A 26,178-nucleotide genomic window follows, 5' to 3' on the forward strand; every position below is an offset into this window, starting at 1 on the left:
CAATCACAGTCTGCTTTAGAGTTAATGACAACAGTTTGCACCAATCAGAATGAGACCAAGTGTTTTTTATTTTCATATCACAAACGGAGCATATACAAATACACCGGAGGCGAACGGACACTATTTTAAAGATTAAAAACGTTCATTAAATTAGGCTCTACTGGAGTCATCGGCTCTAACTTTAAACATAAGTAAAATACATTTATACAAAACTAAAATAATCTCATAACATTTTAAGTGAGTCATTTTTTTAAAACCTTAAACTCTTACACTAGTAATACTGCTATACAGAATATTAAGTAAATATACATCAAATGATGCATTCTAACACAAGAATTTTCATGCAGCCATAGAGGGATGTACAAGTAAACACCTTCAACAATGAGCAGCAACAAGATGGGAAGCTGTCAAATAATGTAAAACAGAATGATGTTAATAAGCCTAAAGCAAAATAACAGGAATGATGTTAAAGAACATGTCTGTGCTGGTGTGTACTACGATATTCTTGTATTCGATTAAATGCTGGTGATGGAGGTGAGTGTGTGTAGGAAGCTTCTGGGATGTCCCTAAATTTCAGGAAGTCGTAAAGTGGAGAGGGCACATGGAGCTGCTGGATTATACTGGTCCTCATCAGTTGATCTGGTCCCAGCAGTGCCCTAACCTTCAGCCGGCAGATATGGGAAAGAGAGGGAACGGAGTCTAAAGAGAGGTAGAGGAAAAAGCAAAACGTCACTTGACTCAGTGTTTACTAGACACTGGTAAAATGTACAAAATAAACAGGGCATATTCTGTTACTGCACCAAAATGTGGAAAGGGTTCCCACGATTTCTCAGCCCGCCTTTGATTCAGAATGTGTTTCAAGGAAGGAGGCAGAGTCGACCAGTTTACAAACTCTAGGAGGTAATTTAATACCCCACTGTCCCCCTGTTCCAACCTAGAAAGCGTAACAGACAGAGAAATTGATTGAGTACGGCTTATTGATAACTAACAGGAAATCCAAAACTTTGAGAGCTTAGATAATATTTTGGCAGCTTACATGTGAGGTTGGAACAGTAAAGATGGTTCTAGTCCTCCTTTCAGGAGTGGAGAAAGCCAGCAGGCAGCAAAACGCACTTGGTTCAATGCCACACAAAGCAGTCCTCTCAATTCTTGCAGCTTTAAAACAGTTCTCCCATGATGCTGTGGCTCGATGCAGTCACTGGTAAAAGTCTCCGGTTGAGGGATCCATCTGTGCTCAAGTATCAGTTGTAGCAGATCTGTTTTATCAGTGGCTAAGGCATACATCCAGTCCTCCTCACTCAAACACGCTCCTGCAGCTACTAGCAATTTCACAGATTCGCTGAAAAAGATCATAATTAGGGATAGATCCATCTGGGTTACTATAATTTCTGTACCATCATGTAAGGTGAAATCAGCCCTCTAACTCACCTATATGGTTTGTTGGAAGACTGACATAAGGCCAAAGAGAGGGGTGAACTGAAGTCCAGGGTATTTGTGCAGTCTTGAGCATCTGGGCTATACCCTTCCTCCAAGAGCAATTCAATACTCTTGGTCTGATCACTGTGGACAGCCACAAACAGGGGACTCACCATGCCATCGTTGTGGTCACATACTCGATCTGTAACGGCTATCATCCTCCTGAGGATACTGGAATGACACAGGTACAAAGCAAATGAAAATATGACCATTTCAGTCATTAATTGTAGTTTACTGAATAACAGTGATGTGGAAAACCAGGTTTATAAATCTACACAGATATAGAAATGTGTCAACAAATGAGTCATTACCCGATGTGGCCGAACTCAGCTGCAGCATGAATGGGAAGCTGTGGCCACTCATGACTGCAGGCTATGTTAGGATCTGCACCATTGTCCAAGAGGAAATCCACACAAGCCTGGTGACCTTCTTGAGAGGCTAACAGCAGCGGTGTTGCCAGATCAGCTGCTTGGGTGTTCACGTTGGCACCTGAAATGGTAACAGCTCATTGTACTTGACTTGTTTCAGAGAGGAGTAAAAAACAGAGAAGTCAGACTCAGTGAGGGAAAAATGGTATTACCAGCATTGACAAGTATTTCCAAGCATTCCTTTTGTCCATACTGTGCAGCCACAAATAGTGGAGAAATCCTGTGGTCATCTAATGCCTCCAGGTTGGATACATTGACAAGAATGCGTACTATTTCGCTGTGACCCTTAAGGAGGATCAATATGTTTGTTACTGGTTCCGATACACCTCACAGAGCAGTGTGTGTGCATTTGTGAATCTCATTGTTACCTTATAAACAGCTTGATGAAGGCAGGTCCAGCAGGATGGGGTGTGTGTTCTATTGACCTCTGCACCTTTACTGACCAGCAGTTCTACAACATCCTTGTGTCTATTGTCTACAGCTGGTGTCAAATAAATTTTAATAAACTGGTAAATTGTTTTGTTGGAAAACAATATAATAGGTAAAAGTTGATAAAGTCCGCAGATTACCTGCATATAAAGCACATGACAAGTCATTAGTTAGCTGGTTGATATTGGCATGGGCTTTCAGGAGGAGTCGAACCACTGCCAGGTGTCCACGCTGTGCTGCCAAGTAACAGGCAGATTCCCCCTCATGGGTCAAAGAGTTCACATAGGCGGACTCGTGACGGGAAGAGCCTGATGTACACAGAGAAAATGGAGGAAAAAGAAACCGAAAAGAAAGGTGAAGTCTATCTAAAATAGAATCTCATTTATAAAGGATGACGTGTATAATACCCCTTCTTACCGCCAACAGCAGACAAAATTTCCTGCACACACTCTACACTTCCAGCAGCCGAAGCCTCATGGAGGGCATTCCAACCACGGTTGTCTCTGCAGTCCACACTGTAGTCTCTCTTTATCAACGTCCTCACCCGGTCTCTACAACCTGAACGAGCAGCAGCGGCAACACTGGAGACTGTGTCTCCGTAGCACTCTGTGAAGTCCATCAACTATTCCAGAAAAAAGTCAGATACATTAATTATGCCACTGCTGTCTTCAAACAAACGCTACATAATACGCAAAGCTAACGTTCAATGCTAAACAACTACGTTGCTAGCAAACACAACACAGCGTAAGCAGAATTCCCAGTATTGTGAAAATTAAATTATTCTACGCAATTCAATTTCCAAACAATAATGATAATGACAGGTTTTTAGTTAAACTTATATACCCAAATAGTGTTGCCTCCATAAAAATAAAAATAATGCACTGAAGGTTGGGTCGCCGTTTGATGACGTCACGCCAAAACATGTCACTACCCGTCGCGTGCCAGCTGTGGTTCTCGGCTTCGGATTTAGCGCTAGCTAAATTGAGTTTGAAATGAACTATTAACGGTCGTTTAATTGTAGTTACATTGTATTTTAATATACGTCTGAAGAAATGCGAAGAAAATCATAATACGGAAGCTTACAAAAGGGTTCATCTTCAGCGGTTGTAAGGTAATTGTGCCTTTTTGCTTAAAGAAAGCGAGCTATTGTACTTTATACAATTGGCAAAGACTTGTGTTATATATGAAGTATCACCTAAAAAGTTCTGAATAATATAGATATGTGAGGCTTTTTCTCGTATCCTGATACGTATATGTAAACAAAATTTCTACTCTAGATATCCAAGTTCTACGATTTCATTGGCATAACAGCTCCAGTAGACTAGTCATAATATTCGTAGATATTACATTTGCGTTAGAATATCCTGCTCTGTTTTCTAAATTTGCCTAAAACATTTAGGCAAAAGTAGGGGCGTTTACCCAAATATCTTTAATATGTCACATTTTTAATCATTATTAAACTAAACCCTGTCATGGGCCAATTTGTCTCTCTAGCTTGGAGGTTTACAGTCCCTGTTGCAGCATCATGGTGGACATCGATGTGAAGAGCGCAGCCGCTTGGGTCAGTCACTCTCATGGCCATCACCTGACTGATGTCCTGCTCCCTGTTCACCTAAATAACAAAGATGAAGAGGAGCTCAGTCAGTCAAACAGAGAGGACACAAACTGGTAAGAAGCATTTAAGCTGGACATTATATATTTGCCATTTTTGAATGAATAACATGTTTATCTCTTTCTCGCAGGAGTGGTCCAGTGCTGTTGGAGCAGATGGAGGAAGGTTCCCCATGTGTCCTGACGGTGTGTTGCACCTCCCAGGCTGCCATCAGCCGCCTGCTGGTCATCAGTGAGGCTCGAACTATGGAGGTGTATAGCCAGATAGGAGAGTACTGCGGGACAGTACGGGGGGCAAGGGATGACAGCACGCAGCCAGAGAGGTACAGATGCAAAAGGCTGGGTTGCCAGATATCTAAATGAACCTCTGATTTGATTACATTTCTACAAAATCCAGTTTCTGATATAAAAAAATTTAATGTGTTGTGTTGTCTGTTAAACCACTGCTTCCTGTTCTTTTTGTGGCTTATAGTGCAGACCGAGGGCCTTTTTATAAGAAACAGCTGATTCTTGAGAATCCATCTTCAGCCTGTGAAGTGAAGGTGAGATGCTCCGTGTAAAATCAGTCTAAAAAAGTAAACAGAAAAGAAAAAATGTTATATATTTTTAACAAGTTGTCTCTCTCCTAGTTGCTTTCACTGGGTGGAAGAACCAGTGTTTTAGTGTGTCGTGTCATCGTGGGCCTTCAGTCACTGCAGTCCTGTCCAGTCCGTGGACCTGGCATAGATATGCAACAGGTGCAGTCTTTAGTTGAGGAGATGGGAACAAGTTTGTCGCCGGGAGCCCAAAACCTCATGGACATGGTGCAGTTCCAGCAGAAGGTGGGAGGAAATTTCCTTTTTCTCTGAGCCTCGTGGGTGGCGATGGGAATCATAATGGCTTTACTAAAAGACTTTTTTCTCTTTCCCGATATGCCTCTTGAGTTATCTGAATATGAAGGAACAGAAAAGTGGCTGCATTAATAATGGTGAATTGTGTTTCTGCAGAATCAGACTGGCTCTCTGGGTGGTTTTCTGCCTCTCCTAATGGGTAGCGGAGCTTTTTCGGCTTTTGCAAGAGGAGTCAGTGTTTCTCCAGCAGCTATCAGCAGTCTGCTCCAGCCAGCAGACTCCATGGTGACAGTTTTATTTGTCAGTAAAACAAGGTTTGAAAAATTGTCAAATGGTTTAATAAAGCTTTGTGTTTGTCATAAGTCTCTGGACAGCGCTACCCGGCCTGCAGACATAGCTCCACAGCCTCAGAATGGAGCGATGTCAGAGGGCTCTACTACTTCTTCTCCAGACTTATCGCTGTCCAGTGTCAACAGTAATAACACAAGTAAGGATAATCATTTCTCAAAAATATCTTGGGAGACATAGAGCAAAATGTATCTGACAAAATATATCCCTACAACATCTAGCGAGCAGTGAGAACGGGAGTCCGACAAGCCACACCCAGCTGGCACAGATGATGTCACACCTCCTGCAATGGCACGGGGATGGGCCAGCACTAAACACAGGACCCGAACTTCTGACCGTGCTCCAGAACGTCTGTGGTCAGGTGACGCAGCTGAGACTGGATGATGCTGCAGCAGCGGAGAAGGAGAAGATTATGAAAAATGGCACATGGTAAGTGGAGCGTTTACTCCATCCTGTTCACCTGCAGTTTCAATAATATTCCTAATTCAACTGGTTGAGCATTTATATCATAAACAAACATCAACCCATTCTTCCGGGCTTCTTGAGAGTCCACTGTATTCAGTTGTATGGTCTTAGATGTATTGGCTCCACCTTGTGTCCATAAAATGGTACTGCTAGGATTCTGTTGACATGGGAGTGAACAGTTCTATTACTAATATACAGCAATATTGTAATATTGTAATACTACTATATTGTAATACTACTATATTAATCAAGATATCCTTTTATTAGGTCTAGTCCTATCGCAAGAGAAGTAAACATATTTGCACATAGTCCGCTTGTATATACAATTTAATTATTGTTAAAATTTTAACAGAGGTTTAGCTGCAAAAACCATTACATATTTGTTCACTGTGTTAACATTTATGTAGCCGCATCATCAGCAGAGTCGCATAGTTTGAAACACAGCGCATGGATAAAACAGAGACTCATTTATAATGGAAACAATACTTCTGCTTGTCTGAGGTCGCATTTTTGGCTTGTAATGTTATGCTGCTGGAAGCAGACGCCCGAACATTTCCGACAGCATCATGGTGAATTTTCACTGATATCGTTACGCCCTTTTAAGCCATGACATCTGCTGGTTTAAGATGATGATAAAGTTACTGGTGCTGACAAAAACAAGGTTTGTAAGTGGTTGGTAAACAGTTTTAACAGAAAGATCTGTGTCTATCTGAAGTGGTTGGTAACAGTCAGTGCAGGGAGGAAGACAATAGAGTTCATTTATCAGCATTTTCCTATGTGTTATTGATTAAAACAGCCTGCATCAAACCAAAATGAATTACTTATCTATTTTAGCCAGGACTGAAAAAAAGCCTAGGGTATCCGCTGAGTAAATTCACTAAATTAAATTGAAACACATCATTGTGACACAAACTGCAGTTTGATAAATCAGAGTCTTTGTCAGTGCTGAGCGGCACACGTGGGCTGAGACAGAACACCACTGTGACTCCGCATCAAACACAAGAGGAGAGCAGCTCTGTGGTACGTCTTCACATATATTTCTACAAATTTATGTAGCTTACTTGAGGGTTTGCTTGCGTTAAAACTTTTGTAGAGAGAATATTCAAGAGGGATCTTGTGTACTTGGTGTTGTGTTGTGTACCCACAATCATCTGGTCACATATAGAGATGACGCAACTGATGTCTATCATTATGAGATTTTTTTGTGGCTCAGCAAACACGCCACTCGCCGCTCTCTTATCTTTCTGTGTTTGTCACACCTGTAAGCCAACTCATCCAAAATGGATCAGAAATTCTGATGAAAGACAAAGACAAAAATACACCAAGTCAGACTACAAATTTCGCTGTGAAGCCATGATAAAATACATATTGTTGCTCAGATGGCCAGCACGGATCAGAGCCAAACTTTATCGGATATGAACCACAACATACAAAAACAAACAACAAACAAACAAACAAACAACAGCGGCGGCAGCAGTTTGGATTTCCCCTAGTTAAAAACAACACTGCCAGGGAAGCAGGACTGGCTCCAACAATAATTTTAGGTGGTTTGAAAAATCTTCAACATCCTTAAGGGTAACAAGTAATGTTTTTGGAATTTGTTTGGCTGGGTGGTTTCATCCAAAAACATACACGGAATCAGCTGTGTGGGAGTTTCATACAGACAGAAATCTATTTAAGATTGACACAGCCGCATTTTGAGGTTAGGGGGAGGATGATGGTCAGCGGTGACTGTGTGGGTGGTTTAGCTTTTTAGACTCTTAACTGTGTTTATATTTGAGGTTTTGTGTCTGCTTTTGGTTTTTCATGAATGGGTCACAGCTCACTTCTCTGCCTCCTCCTTCAAACACTGTTCAACCTCTGATTTATATGCAAAAGTCAAACACAGCTGTTATTATACATTGACCGTTGTTGAGCGATCCAAGGGTTCTCAAAGTAGTATTTACGTCACTTTCTTTCCTGGTGTTATAATGGAACAGCAATGGCTGACACACAGTTTGTCAGGTGTGGCAGGTTTCCTCATTACTCCATGTCTAATGAAGCAGATCAGAGTCCTGCAGGTGGGTCTGAGTGTTATTTGCATTTGGTAGGTGTGCACTGGAACGCTGAAGTCTAAAGAGGCATCTATACAAGTGGAGAGGGCCATCAATAATCTGAAAAAACAAGACCAGATTAGAGTTTGCAAAAAAAGTCCTTTAAGTTCTGCAGCATTTGTCTGAGCAGAGAGTATAGGTCTGTACTTTCTAGAATTCATCCTGCTACTTCTGTCAGCAGTCACATGATCAATAAACAGCAGTGACCCTGTTCTGTAAGCAGACATACATGTTAATGCCATAACACCACCTCCACTATCATTGTATCATGAACTATTTCCTTTTCTTCTCCACACTTCTCTGCCATCATTCTGGTACAGCTTCATCTTGGTATTTTTTTTATCAGTTTAAAGAATCTTATTTCAGAACCGGGCAGGATTTTTTTAGGCATTTTCTGGCACACACTCACACTTTTGTCCAAACCTTTGATTTAAAACAGAACATCTTGACTTCGCTTGCATATTTAGTGTTTGATTATAAACACAATTTGGTGGTGTACAGAGCCCAAATAGCAAAAACAAATGTTCCAGTATTTGTGCACCTGGGTGTCGATTGAGTATAACTAGTGCCCCCCCCCCCCTTTTCCCTTCACACCACAGGGAGTTGGATGCAGCTATGGAGCACCGCCTAGTGGAGATGGAGAGGAAGCTGAAGGAGCACATGGACCGTCGCCTCGATGCTCTGGAGCAGAAGCTGGAGAAGGTCCTGCTGAGCGTCTTGCCACTCGTCACACAGAACCACGGAGGTATGAGCACCTCAGGCGGAGGAGCGGAAACCACCGTACCATTGGAGCAGCAGATCACCCCGACATCTCCCACGCACCAAGTTCACAACTAAAAGACTAATATGGGCCTTATTTCCTCTTGTCTGAAATGGGAAATGAGTCTGTTAATTTAAATGCTCAACATATAACACCTGAAGTGATTTTTTTTTAACTACATGCACCAGCAGAATACACACTTTAAATTGAAATATAAGCACTCTAATTATTTCAGACTCAGTCTAACATTTCCTTAAAACCAGGCAATTTCTGCAAAAAAAAACAAACATGATTTTTCATTTTTGAAAACAGATCTGATGTGAAGGGGTTTGGTCCATCAAGTCTGACTTGTTTGGTTCAGTTCAAACCTGAATGGACACTTGGTACACATCCACATACTGGTAAAGAAGTGTAAATAGAAGGTGTAACTGTATTTTTAATATGGAACTGTAATGTTTTTTTTTTAATTATCTACATGTCTGTAAACTATATTAAAACGACCTGTTTTGACCTGTGATGTTGAAATGCACTGACATTCATAGCAAATAAAAATATATTTATACAAATAATTATATGAGGCTTTCTTGAAGAATTGAAGCTTTACAATGGATTGGTTGATTACATACCAAGCTTAGTCTGAAGCTTCTAATGCTCTACAAACCCATCTTAATAGCAACAACACAACCTAACAACCATATAATCATTTTAGTAATGCGAGTGGTGAACATCAGAAAAATTAGCTCCAATGTAAAAACAACAAGTGGCTGGAACAAATTGTGTCCCAGGCAGAAATGAAGAAAAAAAATAGTCTTTTTTTATTTTTGCCACACTTACTTGACACCAAGAGGAACATACAAAATGTAAATTATAGATCAATAATTATTTTTATTGTATAAATAATGATTTTGAATGACTGGATTTTGGACATTCATTCCATCATAATAATATTTAGTTCAGTTTAATCAAATAATAACTATATGCACAAATTACACTTAAATCCCCTATTTTAAGTAAATATGTGTAAGACAGGGGAGAAGGGAGGACGTTGACCCACCCCTCCTCATGTGACCATAAATTCTACAATCACTATTCATTTGCTGTTCCATGTGAAAGAGAGAAGTTCATGGTTTTTTTTGTACATGTGAATTATAAAGGTGTAAATGCAAAGCAAATGTAACCAGGTCTATAAACATATGTCATAAACATTGATGATTAGCTAATGTATTAGGTCATGCCGATAATTCAGCTAAAGTTTAGCTTGATTAGCCAGAAGAGAATGTTTTTTTTTTTCTCCAAAATAGTGGCTGTGGTTTAAAGTTCAACTTACCCCACCAAGAACCCCAAGAACATTACATTGTCGTGTTGCATCATCAAACAATGTATATTGTGTGTACACAATATTTGTACACACAATATGTACTGGTTATTTTAGTATAATTGTATTTTGATTATTTTTGATAGTCGGCCTTATTTGTATTTTCATGGATTGTGTCGGTTTTTTCCTGTTTTATTGTGAAAGGCTCTGTTCCCCTTGTGTATCTGTGTGTGTTTTACTTCCTCCTGTGTTTCCCTCCTTGTTGATTATCTGCCCCGCCCTAATGTGTCTCAGGTCTCTCCCTCCCTTGTGTATATCATGTGTGTGTGCTTCCCTTCACTCCCTGCCAGTTCGTCTTGTGTGTTCCTACCGAGCGTTCCAGTCGTTTCTGTCTGACTGACCACCCGTGTTCTGACTCCTGCCGGAGAATAAAAAGACCGTTGTTTTGCTTTGACCTCGCCTCCTGTCTGCTGTGCACAGAGAAGGGGCAAAAGGTCTAAAGATCTTCATGCAACTACTGAAGCTAGTGAAGCTTGAAGTGAAGCTTGAAGATGCTTTACGAAAAGTGGAAAAATACAAGAGGAAATGGAAAATGTCAAATTCCTCAGAGCTTAAAACCAAACAACAGATGAGGTGAATAACTCTGTTTCAGAACACATTATTTTACAAAGAAATACAAAATTATGCAAACTGCTTGAGATCGCCAAGTGATATCCAAAGTTGTAGCTGGTAATCTGAAGAAATATTGCCTGCTCTGTAACAGTCTTGTGCCAATGCATATTGTGTCATCTCCTCCCCTCAATTGGTCTGTAGGAGTGCAGCCCTCAATGGGCAGGTGCCTTCATCCACTGGCCAATCAGCTGCCTGGTCACCTGGAGCTCCTCTATATAAGGACCATTTCACAAATAGCGTTTCTGTGTATTGATGGTTTCCATGCAGTGTTCTGGAGCTAGGTTTAGCTACCTTAGATCCACTTTTCTTTCCGTATAGATCATTATGTTTGATTTTAGTTAGCCCTTTGTTCCCACCTGCGTATGAGTTATCTCTACCTTTGGCAGCAGCTGCTAAACCCCCACCTCTTGATGTGAAAGCTTTGCCTTGTCATTTCACCAACAATAAATCTTTAATTGTTTGACCTATATGGATTTATATTGCTTCCCTTCCTCTACTGGCAAATCTGGGATGTGACATAGGGTGACTGCAAGAAATGAGGGTTCACTTTACCAATTAAAAAGACCTCTAAGTCAAACAACATTATCGGGCTTTAAGGGGGAAAGTAAGGCAAGTTTCAGACAACTATATCAAGCAGGAAATTTTGGGTGAGTTAGATTTGTATCTTTGGGATCCAGTGCAGCATTTTATAACTTAATTATATGACTAAGGACTGGACAATGTTGACTTAGGGTTACATTGTGTGGAAGAGAAGAGTAGTTAAAGGAAAATGTTGCTTAAGAATTTTCCAAAATGTAAAATCAACTTAGTTGATTTTTTCCCACTATGTTTCCAGCAGCTGACTCATAAGTAGGTCAGAAACAAACCACTAAGGTCACTGAAAGTCCTCCATTGTTACTGAAGCAGTCATTAATGCGATGCAAGCAAAAGAAAAATGAAGAAAAATATAGAAGAATGCTGTTGCCAAGGTATGCAAATGGTAGCTGTGAGCTGAACCTTCAGAAATGAAATGTGTTGCAGATTAAATAAGCAGAGCACATCAACATGTGGATGTTTTGTTAAATGGTGACTCAGCAGCAGTGGATAGTTCTGGGGGGGGGGACAAATCAGGTTACTGGTTCCATTCACGTCTTATCCCAGTGAAATGAAAGAAAAGGTCCCATCTCACCTTCTCCTCTTGTTTGATGTCAGCAGTTTAAGTTTAATGGGCCCCTTAGCTCAGACTCATCAACCAAAAACTCATCCAGACATCATAGAATGGGGCCCTCTAAAGACCACTGTTTGGCTAATTGGCCAAGTGGCTCATGGCATATGACTTAGGTCTTACCAAGACATATGGCATAATATATCACAGGTTACCTGATTGAGGGGCACTATAAGACACGTGGTAATAACATACCATGTGATATTTAATTGAGGGGCCCATTGAGGTGTCAGGGAAGAAAAACAACCCATGTTATATGATTGAGGGGCCCTATGAAGGTAAAGTAGCAGTGTCACTTGGCTACAGGGCCACATTACCATATTAGGATGAATATTATGACTGTATCAAGTGTTACACAACAACTTTGCACCAGTGGGCCTTTATACACACACTGATTGTGTCATGATGTGGTTGTGTGTGTGTGTGTGTGTTACATGGTACATAGGGAGGACACACCAGAGTCACAGAGAGGGGAACAAAATATTTCTTTTGTTTTGTTTTTGTTTCCATGACAACAGAACATGGATGCTGAGATCCAATAACTCCTGTATGTGTTATGTGTATGTAATAAAATATTCTAAACCCAAGTATTGCTCATTTGGCTTTCAAAGCCAAATTATTGGTATAGCCCAAGATCAGAGAAATACAAAACCCCCAAGAGCTACATGTCAGAACTCACTGAGCATGCTCAGTGTTAATGTGACAGCACAATTAGAAGAAGACTGAACAAGTAGAGTTTGTTTGAAGGGTTACCAGGAGAAAGACTCTTCTGTCTAAAAAGCACATGGAAGCAGGACTGAGGTTCACTAAACTGCATCTGAACAAAGAACAACACTTGTGGAACAATGTCCTATGGACACGAGACCAAAGTGGAGTTGTTTGGTCTTAATGCTCACCACCATGTCTGCTGAAAACCAAACACAGCAGTACTTTTTTAAAAAATAATTTTATTCCCTTTTTTTGAAAACATCGTCCTCAAACAGAGACAAAAAATACTATTACAAAATATTCCATCCTGAACGTACAGTACACAGTGAAACTACGGTAACCTGCAGTGACCTCTTGGTAGCGACAGATGATGTTAGTTGAACATAAAAGGTCTGTGATGATGGAAAGTAAATGTGTATTAGAGGAGAAATTAAAGCTAATGTGAAAAGTATGATGACAGAATTGGAGTTTCCATGGTAGCAGTGCTAACAATTACAAGTGCTAGGTGCGTGCGACCCCCCCCCCCCCCAAGACATCACTCATGCCCCTTAATGGTGGCTTGGGTTTTTCGAAGAGTTCATGACTGGTTGAAAAAAAAGACTGGTGGCTCCATCAGTAGAGAGGTCAAGGGTCGATCTCTTCTGGGACGATGTTTAGCATGACGTCCTCATTGCCTCGCCTGACCACCAATTGCAGTGTGTCGTCCCGCTTTATGGCAGCACTGACATCACTGGCTGAAGTGATTCGTTCGCCGTTTACACTGATGATGACGTCACTTTCCTGCAGGCCAGCTCTGTTAGAAAAAACAATGACGTGAATAATCAGTTATTGCTAATCAACAAATATCATCATCAGTAATCTTGATCACTGTAATCTGACCGATAAAGTCCTCCAAAATCTAGTCTTGTCAATAATCTTTCAGTCAGAATCTGAAACTTGACAGTCAAAAACGTGTTCACGGGTATTAGCTCAAAAAACAGAGGATCACTTTTTATAATGTTGTTCAGTGTTTTAGTGAAGTGGACTCTGGAGTTCTTTAAATGTAAAAGGCTCCACTTCCACAGCTGAAGTGTAACCAAGCAGAAATCTGCTCACAACTACAGTTTGACTGAAGTAGTTAGAGAGAGTTGGACAGTCTGGGTGGGAAACATTCATACTTCTCTTTTCACTGCCAGCTTTCAGGCCGCTTCCAAAAGCAAAACAGCAGTTTTAAAAATCAGAACTGAACTCTCACATACAGTTAAAATCTACGTCCTTTCAGAGAAATGAAATGCTCATCGTGACCCATCTCACTCTCACATACATGCTGTTGTCACATATTTATATTCTTACTCTCACATGTGTACAGTCTGACTCAAATACATATATATATATATATATATATATATATATATATATATATATATATATATATATATATAGTCACGCATACATGTATTCTCAGAAGAATGTATGAGAGTGACAAAGTATGACCGTATGTATGTAAGAGAGAACAGAGCATGTAAAAGTGAGAATGCATGTGTGCACTAGAGAAGAATGTATGTATGCATAAGATATATAGGTATCTGTAAGAGTGAGAATATATGTATGTGAGAATGAGACTATGTACGTTAATGGAGAATATATATATATACATACTCTCGTATGTATGAGAGTGAGATTTGTAAGAGTGAGAATGCGTGTATGCAAGAGTACATATATATATATATATATATATATATAATAAAAATCTAATTCTGTATCAACACACTTGTCTCATACTTTTTTAACAATATAAAAGTGATTATTCTTGAACTTGTGGGTGTGTACATATGAGATGATGAAGACTGGTGGGCGGGGCCTGCTCAGTCCATCGGGGCTCATTGATCCTAGTTCCACAGCTAGTTCGTACCATGACAAGGCAACATAGGGTTGTTTTTTTTTCACACTTGGAAGAAACAGCAATCTGCTGTTGCTGTATGAATATTATAAATGTTCACATTTGATGAAGAGACACTTACGCCTCAGCGGGAGTTCGGCTGATGACCTCAATGACATACGCCCCAGAAGTGACATCTGGGAAGTCTGACTGCCTCTCCTTCAGCTCCTTAGCCAGCCTGAGTTGAGAAAATCATAGAAAACACACACAAACGTTTAATAATAAAGCTGATAGCAACACACTGATGTTAATCAAATTAGACAGGATGATGCATGTGAGTCACACTGAATCACAACATGTAAAACTTTTCCTTTTATTAATTGTCTTCTTGTTGGGTGGTCCACAAAGTACCTGCATCATTCAGTCACCATGTAAAGTGATACAGAGACTGTTAATTTTTAATATTCCCACTGGTATTATTAAAATTAATAATCCTGTTTTAGTGGTTTGGGGTGTTTCCTGATGCGGTTTCCCCAAAGGAGTGGATTAGGCGTTGACTCTGACCTGCAGGACTAACATTCCTGTTTGAACTGGTCATTTGGCAGCAGGTATCTAAAAGCTGAGGTCACGCGTCTTGATATGATCACCACCCTTGTTATGTGTGAAAGTTGGGATTGAGAAAGACCCATTTTAACAAAATGAGTAGCAAGAAAGCATGGCACCTGTTTTTTTTTCAATATTCTAAAATGCAGTCATGCAGTTTAAAGTCAATAAAATGCCATGAGGTCATGATCCATATTTTCCTTTTTTTTAGATTCATTTCCTGTTTTGTTTTGAAATTCTGGTTTTCCTCATGTAACACCTTGTGTGTGTGTGCTTTACTTCCTCCTGTGGTTCCCCTCCTTGTTGATTGCCTGTCTCTCCCTCATTGCATTCACCTGTGCCTTGTTAACCCTTTGTGTATTTAAGTCTTGCGCTCCCATTTATACCATGTTGTCACTGTCAGATTTCTGTGTGTAGCAACCCCCTCTGCTTCTCTAGTTTGTTTGTGTGTGTCTTTTGTGGTTTTGTTCCTTTTACCTTTTGTTTTTTTTCTTCTTGCACCTTCAATGAGGTATTTTTTTATTTTGAACAAAGCTCACTTTTTTTATTGGACTTGTTTTTTCTTTGTCTGCGTTTGAGTCCTTCCTGAACTTCCACAAAACACTGCCCACCTGCTGATGATCAACTCATCAAGGATCAAGATTTATCAGCAGCCCCTGCTGCAGCTAAAAGCGAACATGTAAAAACAAACTCACGTTGGAGTGAGGGTCATCATTCGGACGCCAATGTATTTCTTCTTCGGGGATGTTTTACCTGGAGAATGGAGGAAATGCAGTTCAAACAAGGACTACCATGTTATTCTTTCATGCAACTTACCAATTAAACTTGCATAATTAAGAGTTTTGTCCAATAAAAAATGCATTTATCTGTCTTGGAAACAGTCTTAACTTTGAAACATAACATATAGACTATTTTTTTTTAAAGAAACAAAATTGTGAGGAAATTAGCAGAATCCATAAAACAAAGCCATTTGTGTATTTAAACTGTTGGGTTGATAAAAAATGTAAGATTATTTCATGTCCTTGTCTTCCCCGCCAGCCCTCCCCGTCTCTGTCCCTGATAGCAAACCTTTGGCCTGTCTGTCGTGTGACTCTGCTAGGAACTGTCTGATCTTGTCTGATGGGATGGCGAAGGAAATTCCTGCCGTGACCTTCAGTGTGTTGATTCCAATCACCTCCCCGTCCTGCAGCACACACACACACACACACACATTAATTTCCACTCTCCTAACAGTAAAAGTCAAATTCCCACATGAAGCTTGTTAAACAGCGTTTCTGACGCCACATTGTTCACGGTTTAGTAACACGCCTGGCTGAAAACAAACTCTTAATCAGAGTCAGCTGTCAACTTAGAGGGCTTTTGCCCTGCGTTAGCTAATCTCTCTTTATTTACCTTTCCTAATAAGGTACTGGTTGCTTGTTTATATGAGATTGCGTATATATCTCTGTTTTGCATCAATTCTGTATCAATTAGATTAACTCAAATCTCAGAGTGTGACTAGCATTCTAAACTCTTCCAGTATTCTTTTTGTTTTATTTAAAGTTTTTTTTTTCTCAATTTTGGGATCAAGCATACAGTTTCTTCACTTACCAGATTGACTAGTGGTCCTCCTGAGTTGCCGTACTGCAAGAAACAAAAAACAGCTATCAAAGAGTTAATCTTTATATATGTATATATATATATATATATATATTTGTCTGAGGTTACTGTTAAAATAAGCAGATTAGCAGATTGTGTCATGAGTTTTTACTCTCTCACATTGATGATGGCATCAGTCTGAATGTAATCCATGTCGGAGTTGCGTAGGCCCAGCTCTTTGCCTCCCCTCTGGGTGGTGCTGACGATGCCGGTGGTGACTGTGTTCTGCAGTGAGAAAGGGCTTCCTATGGCAACCACAAACTCGCCTGGACGCAGGTCTGCAGACCGACCGAGCAGCAGGACGGGCAGCTTAATCTGCTCCACCAAACACACACACGGGAGAGGGGGACAAGGAGAAATATATATTTTCTTTAGTAATAATTACAATTCTTAATCTCACACTTCTTCTGTATTACATGGTCATGGGGGTGGGGGTGTGGAGCCTATCCCAGTTGTCAATTGGCAAGAGGGACGCCAGTCTATCAGAGAGAGACAAACTACCGGTCACACTTACACCTACGATCACTTTAGACTCCCTAATTGCATCTCTGGTATGTGGGACTCACACAGGCACGTGTGGGAACGTGTTAACTCCCACTCAAAAAGGCCCCAGGCAGATTCAAACCAGGCAACGTCTTCCTAAATTACAATCTTATTGTATATATTCTCACTCTAACATAACTCTCACTTTCAATTACATATATTCTCAGAATGCATGTGAAAGTGAGAATACATTTAAATGAAAATGAGTGCAAATACATTTATGTAAAGAAAGTGTATGTAAGGAAAATACTTGTCTCTCTACATGTGCATGTATGTGAAAGTGAGAATATTTTATGTATATGACAATATATGTACATGTTACGTGTAAGAGGAGTGTATGCATACTGTATATTCTCACTCTAACATATGTATTTATCACTTTCAATTACAGATATTCTCAGAAGTGAGAATATATGTATATATGTATATATGTATATATATATATATATATATATATATATATATATATATATATATATATATATAAAGAGAAAATTGTAAATTCCTATTAACTGATGCGGGATGGCTCCAGGAGCATCTGCACCGAGGTAAACAGCAGTTTGTTTGTCTCTCAGCTGCTGCTGACAGACATGGATTTCCTGCTTAGAGCTGAGTCAGCTGAATGACTGAATGAGGCTTCTCTTCATGCACAACAAAAAAATACACTGAGCAAACCCAAAAGCAGCAAATCACACATCTGAGCTCTGGAGCCTCCTTTTTACCATGAACAACCAGTGTTACATGTTCTCTTTGTGTGTCCTCCTTACAACACACAATCCAATCTTTAGAATAATTACACTTAAAACACACAAATAAAGTTGCTGAGTGGTAATTTTTTTAGCTGTGTGTAATTGCAACAGATTTGTATTTGTACTATATTTGTAAAGCTTTGAGTAGGAGTTCACTCACTAAATATTAGCTTTTCCATCCCCGTCACTGCACTTTTCACTGTTGGATGTGAGTAATAATCTCTTTAAACAGACTTTAATGGGATTTTGTTACTCCCCGTCTTGCTCAGTGTCGCTCGCTAATGTCTCTCATTTCTGTCTATGAATAATGCATGAAGGATTGTACATGCAAATCCTCCTAGATATAATCTATAATATTATGTTGCCGTTGCATGGCCATTAAAATTTGTATTTATTTTATTATATTTATTTTAATTATAACTTGCATGACCATAAGTTAGTTAGTTATGTACATACTGTAAATTCTCACATACATATATTTTTTCTTGCACATACATACATTCTCACTCTCATGAACTATGTCTTGCATGGCTCCTCATAGAAGGACTTGTACTGCCTGCCAACAGTTTTATAGAATCTCTGTGGTTATAAAGTTATGACCAACTGACACCAGAGGTAAATGAATCACTGCACAGTTCTTTCAATACATAAAAACTCGGAGAATTCGGCGTTTGGCCGACCATTCGTGAACAGGCTTGCTGCACGTTGTCCTACTAACCTACTTCAAGACCCAGAAGTGACGTGTAACAGAAACACTGAGACATTCTGTAAAGCAGCCATGATGTTAGGTCCATGCCACACTCAACTGAGCATGACAAACGTCTGTTCGTCTGTCAGCGTGCGTGTGCGCGTGCAGTTTGTTTCCCAGCTGCTGACAGACACATGTAGCCCATTTCCTCTGTTAAATAACAAGCCCGAAGACTCTGACCCACTTTTCGGAAGGTTTAGTAACAACGACGCAGAAAACACATCAAGAGAGAGAGAGAGGGGGGAGGAGGAACAAGGTGAAGTGGAGGGCAGGAGAAACAGATGCAGTCACATGTGCCGCATGAGTTTTACATATTGAAGCAGCAAATAAAGACATTTCCATACAACCAGTGAAACTTTTTTTTAAAAGTATGTTTGATTGACATGTAGGAAAAGCATGCCTGAACCCACAGGTATGCTCTACACACATCCTGTCTGTGCATCAGCATTCATGGTATGTGACCAAAACTAAAAAACAGAGCCCTACACACAGGCCCAAGAGTGCATTAATTACTGCAATGAATTTATTAATTTATAACCTGAAATGTATGAATAAATTATATAGTCCTAGATATTCAGTAAAAAAAACTCATAAATACTCATACAATTATACCCAAACGGTAATTTTTCTAATGAGGTCAATCCCTATTAAGTAACTAAATAACACCATGAAGCTTATATAGACATAAACAAGCTGGTTATGAATGGATTCATTCAGCTGTTCTAATCAGAGTTTTACTCCATCTGCTGAATATAAACCTCCTCTGTTCGCCTGTACTGAACCACAAACAGCATTCGAAGCCACCATCTGACACGCAGCCTGCCGAGCTCCGCCCACCCGTTAAAAAAAAAAAAAATGACCATGTTTCCCACTCTGTTGTTTGCAGGTGGGGAGCATTTGTCCGGAGTGCGATTACAAAGCCAAAGGGGGCCCGTGTTGTAGTAGTAATTTTAGAGACGACAACACAGCAGAGTGCAACAAAGCAGTGGTTTTATTCACCCTCTTCTCTAATTGTTTGTTCTGACCTTCTTATTATATGCTGCTGCTTCCACTGCCTGTCTTCTGTCTGCTCTCCCTTTAGTTAGTCATTGCCCAACTCTTTTAATTCTGTGTTTCTAGTGTAAAAACATCATAAAAAAAAACTGCCATTATTCTTTTAGCAAAAATCAAGCCAGAAAACATGCATTCAATACATTCAATACTGCAATCCCCTCTTACTGCTTCCATAGTATTTAATTAGGTGAGCTGCAGCAGGTGCTGCTAAAAGTTGAAAAATAATGCCAACGAATTGAAGCTTTGTGCAAGAAAACTAATAAAATAAAAGTATGATTTTCTTCTTTCACTCTTTGGAAGACATTAACAGGTTTATCATCAGTTTAAGCGATGTGATTATACATACTTAGTCATATGAGACACTGCTCTTGGCCTTTCAGATGTCCGGGCCTGTTAAAGCTGATCAGATAAAAGCAGCTTGAAGGAACTGCTCATGGACACGTGTCATGGAAAATGATCGGAACTGGTTTGAGGTGGAATATCGCCGGGAGGCTTCACTGAATGAATCAAGATTAAGAACAAACAACATCTGGGCAGCTCCTGTCTGCACACGCTCCTAGCTTTGGAAGCCTCAGTAGCAACAGTAGGTCAATGATATATAAGATGTGATTTGAGCTGCAGGTGTCCAGCGTTGCTTCACTGGACACTGGAATTCCCCTCACTCACTGATTAGGTGTTTTGGACTGCCTTCAATGATTACACCATAGACCTAAATTCTAGAAGCAATTATAATGCCAGAAGATGTCAATCAAGGGACTGGTGCTTAACATGTTATGATAAGGTGCGTGTGCGTGTGTTTTGAGAAGAGAGGGTTGAAAAGTGCAGTAAACCACAAACCACTGATGCTTGAGTTTCATCTCCCGAAGCTCCAGTTACGCCCTATACTAGCCGCCCCAACACACCGTGAATAAAAAACCCAAGATTGTCTGACCTGCACGTCCTGCTCCAGCATCGGCCTCTGTGGGATTTGTTGCGTAAAATTTAATTCGTCCTGTGTGTGGGCTCTACCTCCTAACTCTTCAAAAAACACTGATGTCATCAGAAGAGGCAAAATAGGTGGCATCGGCAGGTCTGAACCTGCCCTTCTGATAGATTGGCATGCAAAACAAGTTGTTCCTCCTAGCTGTCTTATTTAATCGTATTAGCCAGTATCCAACACATTTATTATTGTGAGTTTTTATTATTTTATCCTCCACGTTTCAACTTTCTCAAGTGTTTTCTGCATTAGCAGCTGGACTTCATTTCCTCTAATTTATTGCCTGGTTTCTCTGATTCAGCTGAAAAAAAGCATTTTTACAGTTTTTAACCAGCTTATATCAGACAGTATCTGGTCAAAACATCTGGGTATTTTTCCCCCACTATTTTCTACTGAAAATCTCACTTCCTGTATAAAACCTTGTCCTCCGGGTCAGTCATTTCCCGTGTTTCTTGACCCTACTCCTACTTTCATAAGCTGTTATGTCATTTTGAGATGTCTTGCCACAAAAATCCCACTGTGCTAAAGCTAAAATTAAAACCAGACATACCTTCCAGGAAGTGTTACAAAAGCGTGTTTTGGGAAAAAAAAAAAAGGGAGGAGAGGAGAGGAGAGGAGAGGAGAGGAGAGGAGAGGGGGGAGCATCCTAAAATAGAAGGAGACATTTGATAGAGCTCTGATGATCTTGATCTGGATCCCTAAGTTATTCATTCAGGCAACTGAATGCTTTTTTAATGTAAAGCAAAAACTCCTGGCCCTTCTGCTGGATAATGGTTCTGCCTACAGGCAGACACCCCTTATTCCTTTTGATGGCTTCGTACTGACCCACATCCCTGTCAATATCTTTGGAGCGACCGCAGGTAGCTTTTCTTTAACTGTTAGCATTCTGACACACCTTATTTCTTGTTTGATGAATGATCAGCGTGAGGTTAAAGTTTGCACAATAACCTCGATTGCTAGTTCACTTGACTTGTTCAGGACGGACACTCGCCATTATGAAGTTCACTGGCACCATAGTTTGCAGGGGCACACTCACTAGTTTACATAGGGGCATGCTCGCTTTTTACGTGCTACGTGCATGTGGCGCCACCTATTGTTGCATCTTATTGACTCCACCTTAAAGCTACGAATTTCCAAAAACATGGGAAAAAACACTTCTATTAGGAACAATACACAATCTGGTATTAGTAACACCCATCACATTCCTCTTTCTGCTCACCGGCGTATCGATCTTTATCAGAGCGATGTCGGCCTTCTCATCTACATCTTTGATCTTTGCATCAAACGTGGCTCCGCTCTTCAGCTCCACCTAGAGTTCCAGTTACAAAAACACAAACTTAGACAACTTTTAACCAAATGTGATGTATTATATAAATTAATTTTTTTGCGCACCTTTACTCTGTGCTTATTGGCCACAACATGGGCATTTGTGACGATGAGTCCGTCTTCGGAGACAACAAATCCAGAACCGCTCGCTACTGCCACCTCCCGCTTAGAAAATATCAACCTGAAGCAAAAAGAAAGACAGGAGGCATGACGATGACTCAAGAAAACAGTTTCAGGAACAACATTTTTCAAAGGTTTTTCACACGGAAGCGTTGATATAGCTGGGTCTTACTTTCTGTAGAGTTCAATATGAACGACAGCAGGTGCGATCTTCTCCACCACGTCAGCGATGAAGTTGTACTTGTAGCGAAGACTGTCTGGGTTCTGCTGACCTAAACAGTGGAGACACGCTGTTAAAGTGGAGTATTACCTATCCACTTGGGTAGCAGGCTTGTGTGACCAGGTTCGACTACATAAAAGCATAACAAGCTTGCTATGGTGTCAGAGAATCATCAATCGTCATCCATTATCGGACTTTAACCCGGTGACTTGTTCGGAGTGGTGCAATGAGACCCAAAGCGTAGCTGCTGTTGTTAAAGTAAACCCAGATGTGGAGTGAATTATACATGAACTGTAGGTTATTAGAGCAGCTGCAAACTGTCTATTGCTCCCACTAATGCTTATAAAACAAAGGAAATGACTCACTGAGTTAAATGTTATGGGGAGATAGCAGGGGAGGGAGATTAATGTTGTTTTTTTTCTATCAACTGTGTGACCATCATTGTCACCTTACATAACTCCACAGGCCGTTGCCACATCTGTCGTGACTTTCGTTTCTCTTTCCGTTTAATAGCTAAGCCCTTACTAACCCTACTGTGATCTGCTGGGACTATTAAACACCTTGCCCCGGTCTGCATGTCTGTATCGTAAACATATTTTCCTAATTTAGTGTGACGTAAAAGCAGCATGTGGGACGAGACATTAAGACGCCAATAAAGACATTCACTCAACTCGTTTATAATGCAATTAAAAGTAATCAAACTTTATTAAAAGGGCCCCAAAAGGCTGCTATTTGACTTGCAATAGCAGTGCAAGTCTATAACACAACAGGACATTATTAAGTTATGTAGCTGTTTTTTTTGAGGGGTTTGTTTTTGTTTTTTTTCACATTTATGCTAAGGGAACATATAAATATATTGCCCGACTCCATGATAGCATGGTGGACCTTCGTCTAGAAGTTCAAGGTTCAGGCCCCCCGACACCATTAGCTGTTTTGGTTTCACTTGCAGTTTTAAGTTTTGTTTTCACCCGAGGTTGGGGTTAGGCAATAAAAACCTGGTCCTTTTCCACGATTGCTATTTTCAGTTTCCACAGCAACAGGTGCCAACATGCACAACCGCATAGAGATGCTGCCTCTAAAATGTTCCATTTTCAAGGACTGAAATATGGACCTCATGTTATGTTTCTGTTATTATGACACGTGCACGCTAGCTGTAGGCTGTTTTCACATGCAAGAGGGGCTGAAGAGTCAATGTAGTACCTACTCTGCCATTATGATGAATAAGCCACATTGAAATAAGACCTTTAGATTTTCAGAAAACACCAGTGAGGACATGTCTCTGTTTGTCCTCGGGTCGGGTCACAGCTCATACTGTACCATATCTCAGCTGATTCCATCCACATATTTCAGCTGCCATCAGATCTTATCTGAGCAGAATCCATTAGTTCTTTCTCTTTTATCGCTTCTCCTTCGAGCTGATTGGTCTACAGTGGCTTCATATCAAACACGGACCTTGCAAATGAAATGCTCTCATTGTACAGGCATGTTAATGTTACATTTTAGTATTAGTATTAGGATTATGTGACTGATGAGTTTTCCTGAGGACCTCCCCCAAATGGCTGCTGTCAAGTTTCACACTGAGCAGCAGTTTGCTGTGTGTGCGTGTGTGTGTTCACTGCTAGCTCAGCTGCAGCTGACAGTCTGGAACACACTGATGTGTGTGTGTGTATTGGCTAGAGGATTGGTGGTTTGCCAGCTGCTATAGCTTTGAAGTTAACTGAATGGAGTCAGTCAGACTTGCAAGAGAAACATCCCAACCTCAAACACTCTACAGGTGTCTGGAACAGCGCTGCATATAGCGAGGTTAAAAATCGTTACGCAGCAGCAGCAGTGATGACTGATCGGATGTCCTTGAATGCACTTCGGCAGAGGGTTTCTGCACATTAGTGAAACAAATAATAATAAACTTCCATGTGTTTCTTGTTTTACATGAAAATGAAAACAAAGTGTGCCATGTTTAAAGTCAAATGACACCTTGTTTTTTTAAGGGGGTATCATTTGGGAAGAAATTCCCCCAGTTCCTAAAAGAGTTGAGTCACCGTGCAACAACAGTGTTTTGTTGACACAGTATCCAAGCCTGTCAATCTGACAGACGGCCCCGCAAGTCTGCACAGGAAGCAGAAAAAATACAAAATGCAATGTAAGGAAAACACACACACACAACATAATGATCTTCTTCAAATCTGGGTTAAATGAATATTTGACCTAGATCTGTGTCTGTTTAGGAAGTTACACAATTGACCAATGAGATCCAAGAAATGAATCATCCAAGATGTAACATATTGCGCATGTGTGTGTGTTAGTTTGACAGCTTCCAGATTTCTTTCCCCCAAAGAAGTTCAAATCACCAGAGAGAAGAAAAATTTGCCCATCCCTGTTGGTTAAAAAAAAGAGATCAAAGATGGAGGAGATAAGGGAAGGGAAGGAGAAAATGCTTCAGAGAATGAGGGGAAAAAATGGATGGACAGAAGGACTAAAATGAGTGACTCTGACCTGACTTAACTCTAATAAAAGCCTGAATAAAGTTGGTGTGTTCACAGCTGTAACTTCACAGTTTGCATGAGTGACTGTGGTAAAGTGCGTGTCTGCCTCTGTCACTCTCACAGGGGACCACTGTTTGTTGTAGTTGCAGTACAGGGCAGGCACTCAGGACATCCTGGCCTAATTGCAGGACCTTGTTAAGATAACATCAAGTTTATATATGTGTGTGTGTGTGAATGAGAGAGAGAGAGGGAGAGACAGAGAGATTGTGTGAAAGGTGTGGGGTAGTTCAGTGCAATTGTGCTCATAATAATGTAATAAATGTCAAATATTTTATTATAAAAGATACTTTACAAGCTAGCTGGTGCCTTCAATGTGAAAAAAATTAAATCTGTCTAATGATGTTTCACATGGAGTCAAGAGGTGAACAAATATGGACTCAACAAGATGTGTAGATATCAAATATGTACATGTAGAGGGAGGGGTTGGTGCTTGGTGAGACATCTAGTGGCCATTAGGAGAAGTGCAATTTAGGACAGTAACTCAAAATTAATTGACTTTTATTGTAGGTTTTTGTGTGTATGTGTGTTTTGTTTTAAGCAGAATTGTTTTATTTTTTTATTTGTTATTCGTATTATATTTATTTTTAATGTATTTGTCTAGGAATAAACATTTATCAGGAGATAAACACAATAATATTATAGAATAATAATATATTTTAATATCTTATAATATCAGAGTTGTACGTCTGTGTGTGTTAGGTGCTACAAAGGTCATTCAAGTTCATATCCAAAAACACACTTCAGAGTGTATGTCTTCACTCACCTTTACCGCAGGCTCCTCTCTGGATGAAAATCACCGGCGGTTGCTGCAGCTTCGTGGCCCGGTTACTGACGCGTTTCAGTTCACAGATGTTCCGGTACGACACACCGTCGCTGCCACACACCGGCTCGGAGCTGGTGCACACGCACACACCCGATTTAGCCCTCCGCCTGATAGTGGCTGACACCTCCACACCATCGGTCACCACGCACTCCATCCCCTCTGCGCACTCTCTGTCTTCGGTGCCACCGCACTTCTCGCCCTCTCCGGATGCGCACACCGGACAGCAGTCGCACTGGTCCAGGACGTCTCCGGCAAGACAATCAGCGGGGATCGGCGCGCACTGAGACTTGTCGCACTTCTCCTTGCAGCCGATGGCGAAGCGCTTCGCTATCCGCGCGTTGACCACTGAGCAAGAAGCGGCGAACAGGGCCGTTACGCACAGGATGAACCGAAGACGCATGATGGCACAGTCCAGAAGAAACTCAAGAAGAAGGTGAAAGCTGAGGTTTCAGTGTTTGTGTGCTGGCTTAGAGGAGTTAAAGTGCGCTCCTGAGCTCTGTGGAGGTCACGGCACCTTTACAAAGTGATGCAGTGAGGCGCTTTTCTGGCTGCTCCGGGTTATAAAAAGCTGCAGGATAAACAGAGGAGTCTATTGGTGGACCCGTGTGACGTGTGACAGAAGGGGGAGGGAGGGGTGAT

At 40.6% G+C, this 26,178-nt stretch overlaps 3 protein-coding genes across 5 annotated transcripts; 1 reads left to right on the forward strand and 2 right to left on the reverse strand.

The window, feature by feature from the left end:
- Positions 1–66: 66 nt before the first annotated feature.
- Positions 67–3,241, reverse strand: asb3 (ankyrin repeat and SOCS box containing 3). 2 transcript variants are annotated; one of them, XM_028431793.1, is made up of 10 exons: positions 3,177–3,241; positions 2,751–2,955; positions 2,474–2,641; positions 2,273–2,385; positions 2,057–2,189; positions 1,788–1,965; positions 1,429–1,647; positions 1,037–1,339; positions 801–934; positions 68–699 (listed from the first exon to the last, which is right to left on the reverse strand). In XM_028431793.1, exons 2-10 carry the CDS (start codon positions 2,950–2,952, stop codon positions 467–469), a joined length of 1,683 nt encoding a protein of 560 aa, XP_028287594.1. In that variant the 5' UTR covers positions 2,953–2,955; positions 3,177–3,241; the 3' UTR covers positions 68–466. The 2 variants fall into 2 exon arrangements, with proteins under 2 accessions (XP_028287595.1, XP_028287594.1); XM_028431794.1 differs by lacking the exon at positions 3,177–3,241 and having other exon boundaries at positions 67–699; positions 2,751–3,052.
- c19h10orf88 (chromosome 19 C10orf88 homolog) lies at positions 2,606–9,009 on the forward strand. 2 transcript variants are annotated; one of them, XM_028431796.1, is made up of 9 exons: positions 2,606–2,687; positions 3,828–4,001; positions 4,076–4,267; positions 4,417–4,486; positions 4,574–4,765; positions 4,931–5,059; positions 5,138–5,261; positions 5,344–5,551; positions 8,280–9,009. In XM_028431796.1, exons 2-9 carry the CDS (start codon positions 3,859–3,861, stop codon positions 8,515–8,517), a joined length of 1,296 nt encoding a protein of 431 aa, XP_028287597.1. In that variant the 5' UTR covers positions 2,606–2,687; positions 3,828–3,858; the 3' UTR covers positions 8,518–9,009. The 2 variants fall into 2 exon arrangements, with proteins under 2 accessions (XP_028287597.1, XP_028287596.1); XM_028431795.1 differs by lacking the exon at positions 2,606–2,687 and adding an exon at positions 3,247–3,444.
- Positions 9,010–12,558: 3,549 nt separating this feature from the next.
- htra1b (HtrA serine peptidase 1b) lies at positions 12,559–25,939 on the reverse strand. Its single transcript, XM_028431861.1, has 10 exons — positions 25,480–25,939; positions 22,126–22,225; positions 21,900–22,014; positions 21,727–21,816; positions 16,559–16,753; positions 16,391–16,423; positions 15,869–15,983; positions 15,496–15,553; positions 14,340–14,435; positions 12,559–13,132 (listed from the first exon to the last, which is right to left on the reverse strand). The coding sequence occupies exons 1-10, from the start codon at positions 25,937–25,939 to the stop codon at positions 12,964–12,966; spliced, it is 1,431 nt and encodes a 476-aa protein (XP_028287662.1). The 3' UTR covers positions 12,559–12,963.
- Positions 25,940–26,178: the final 239 nt, after the last annotated feature.

Source organism: Parambassis ranga, chromosome 19 (assembly GCF_900634625.1).
Source record: "Parambassis ranga chromosome 19, fParRan2.1, whole genome shotgun sequence".
NCBI classification, from domain to species: Eukaryota; Metazoa; Chordata; class Actinopteri; family Ambassidae; genus Parambassis; species Parambassis ranga.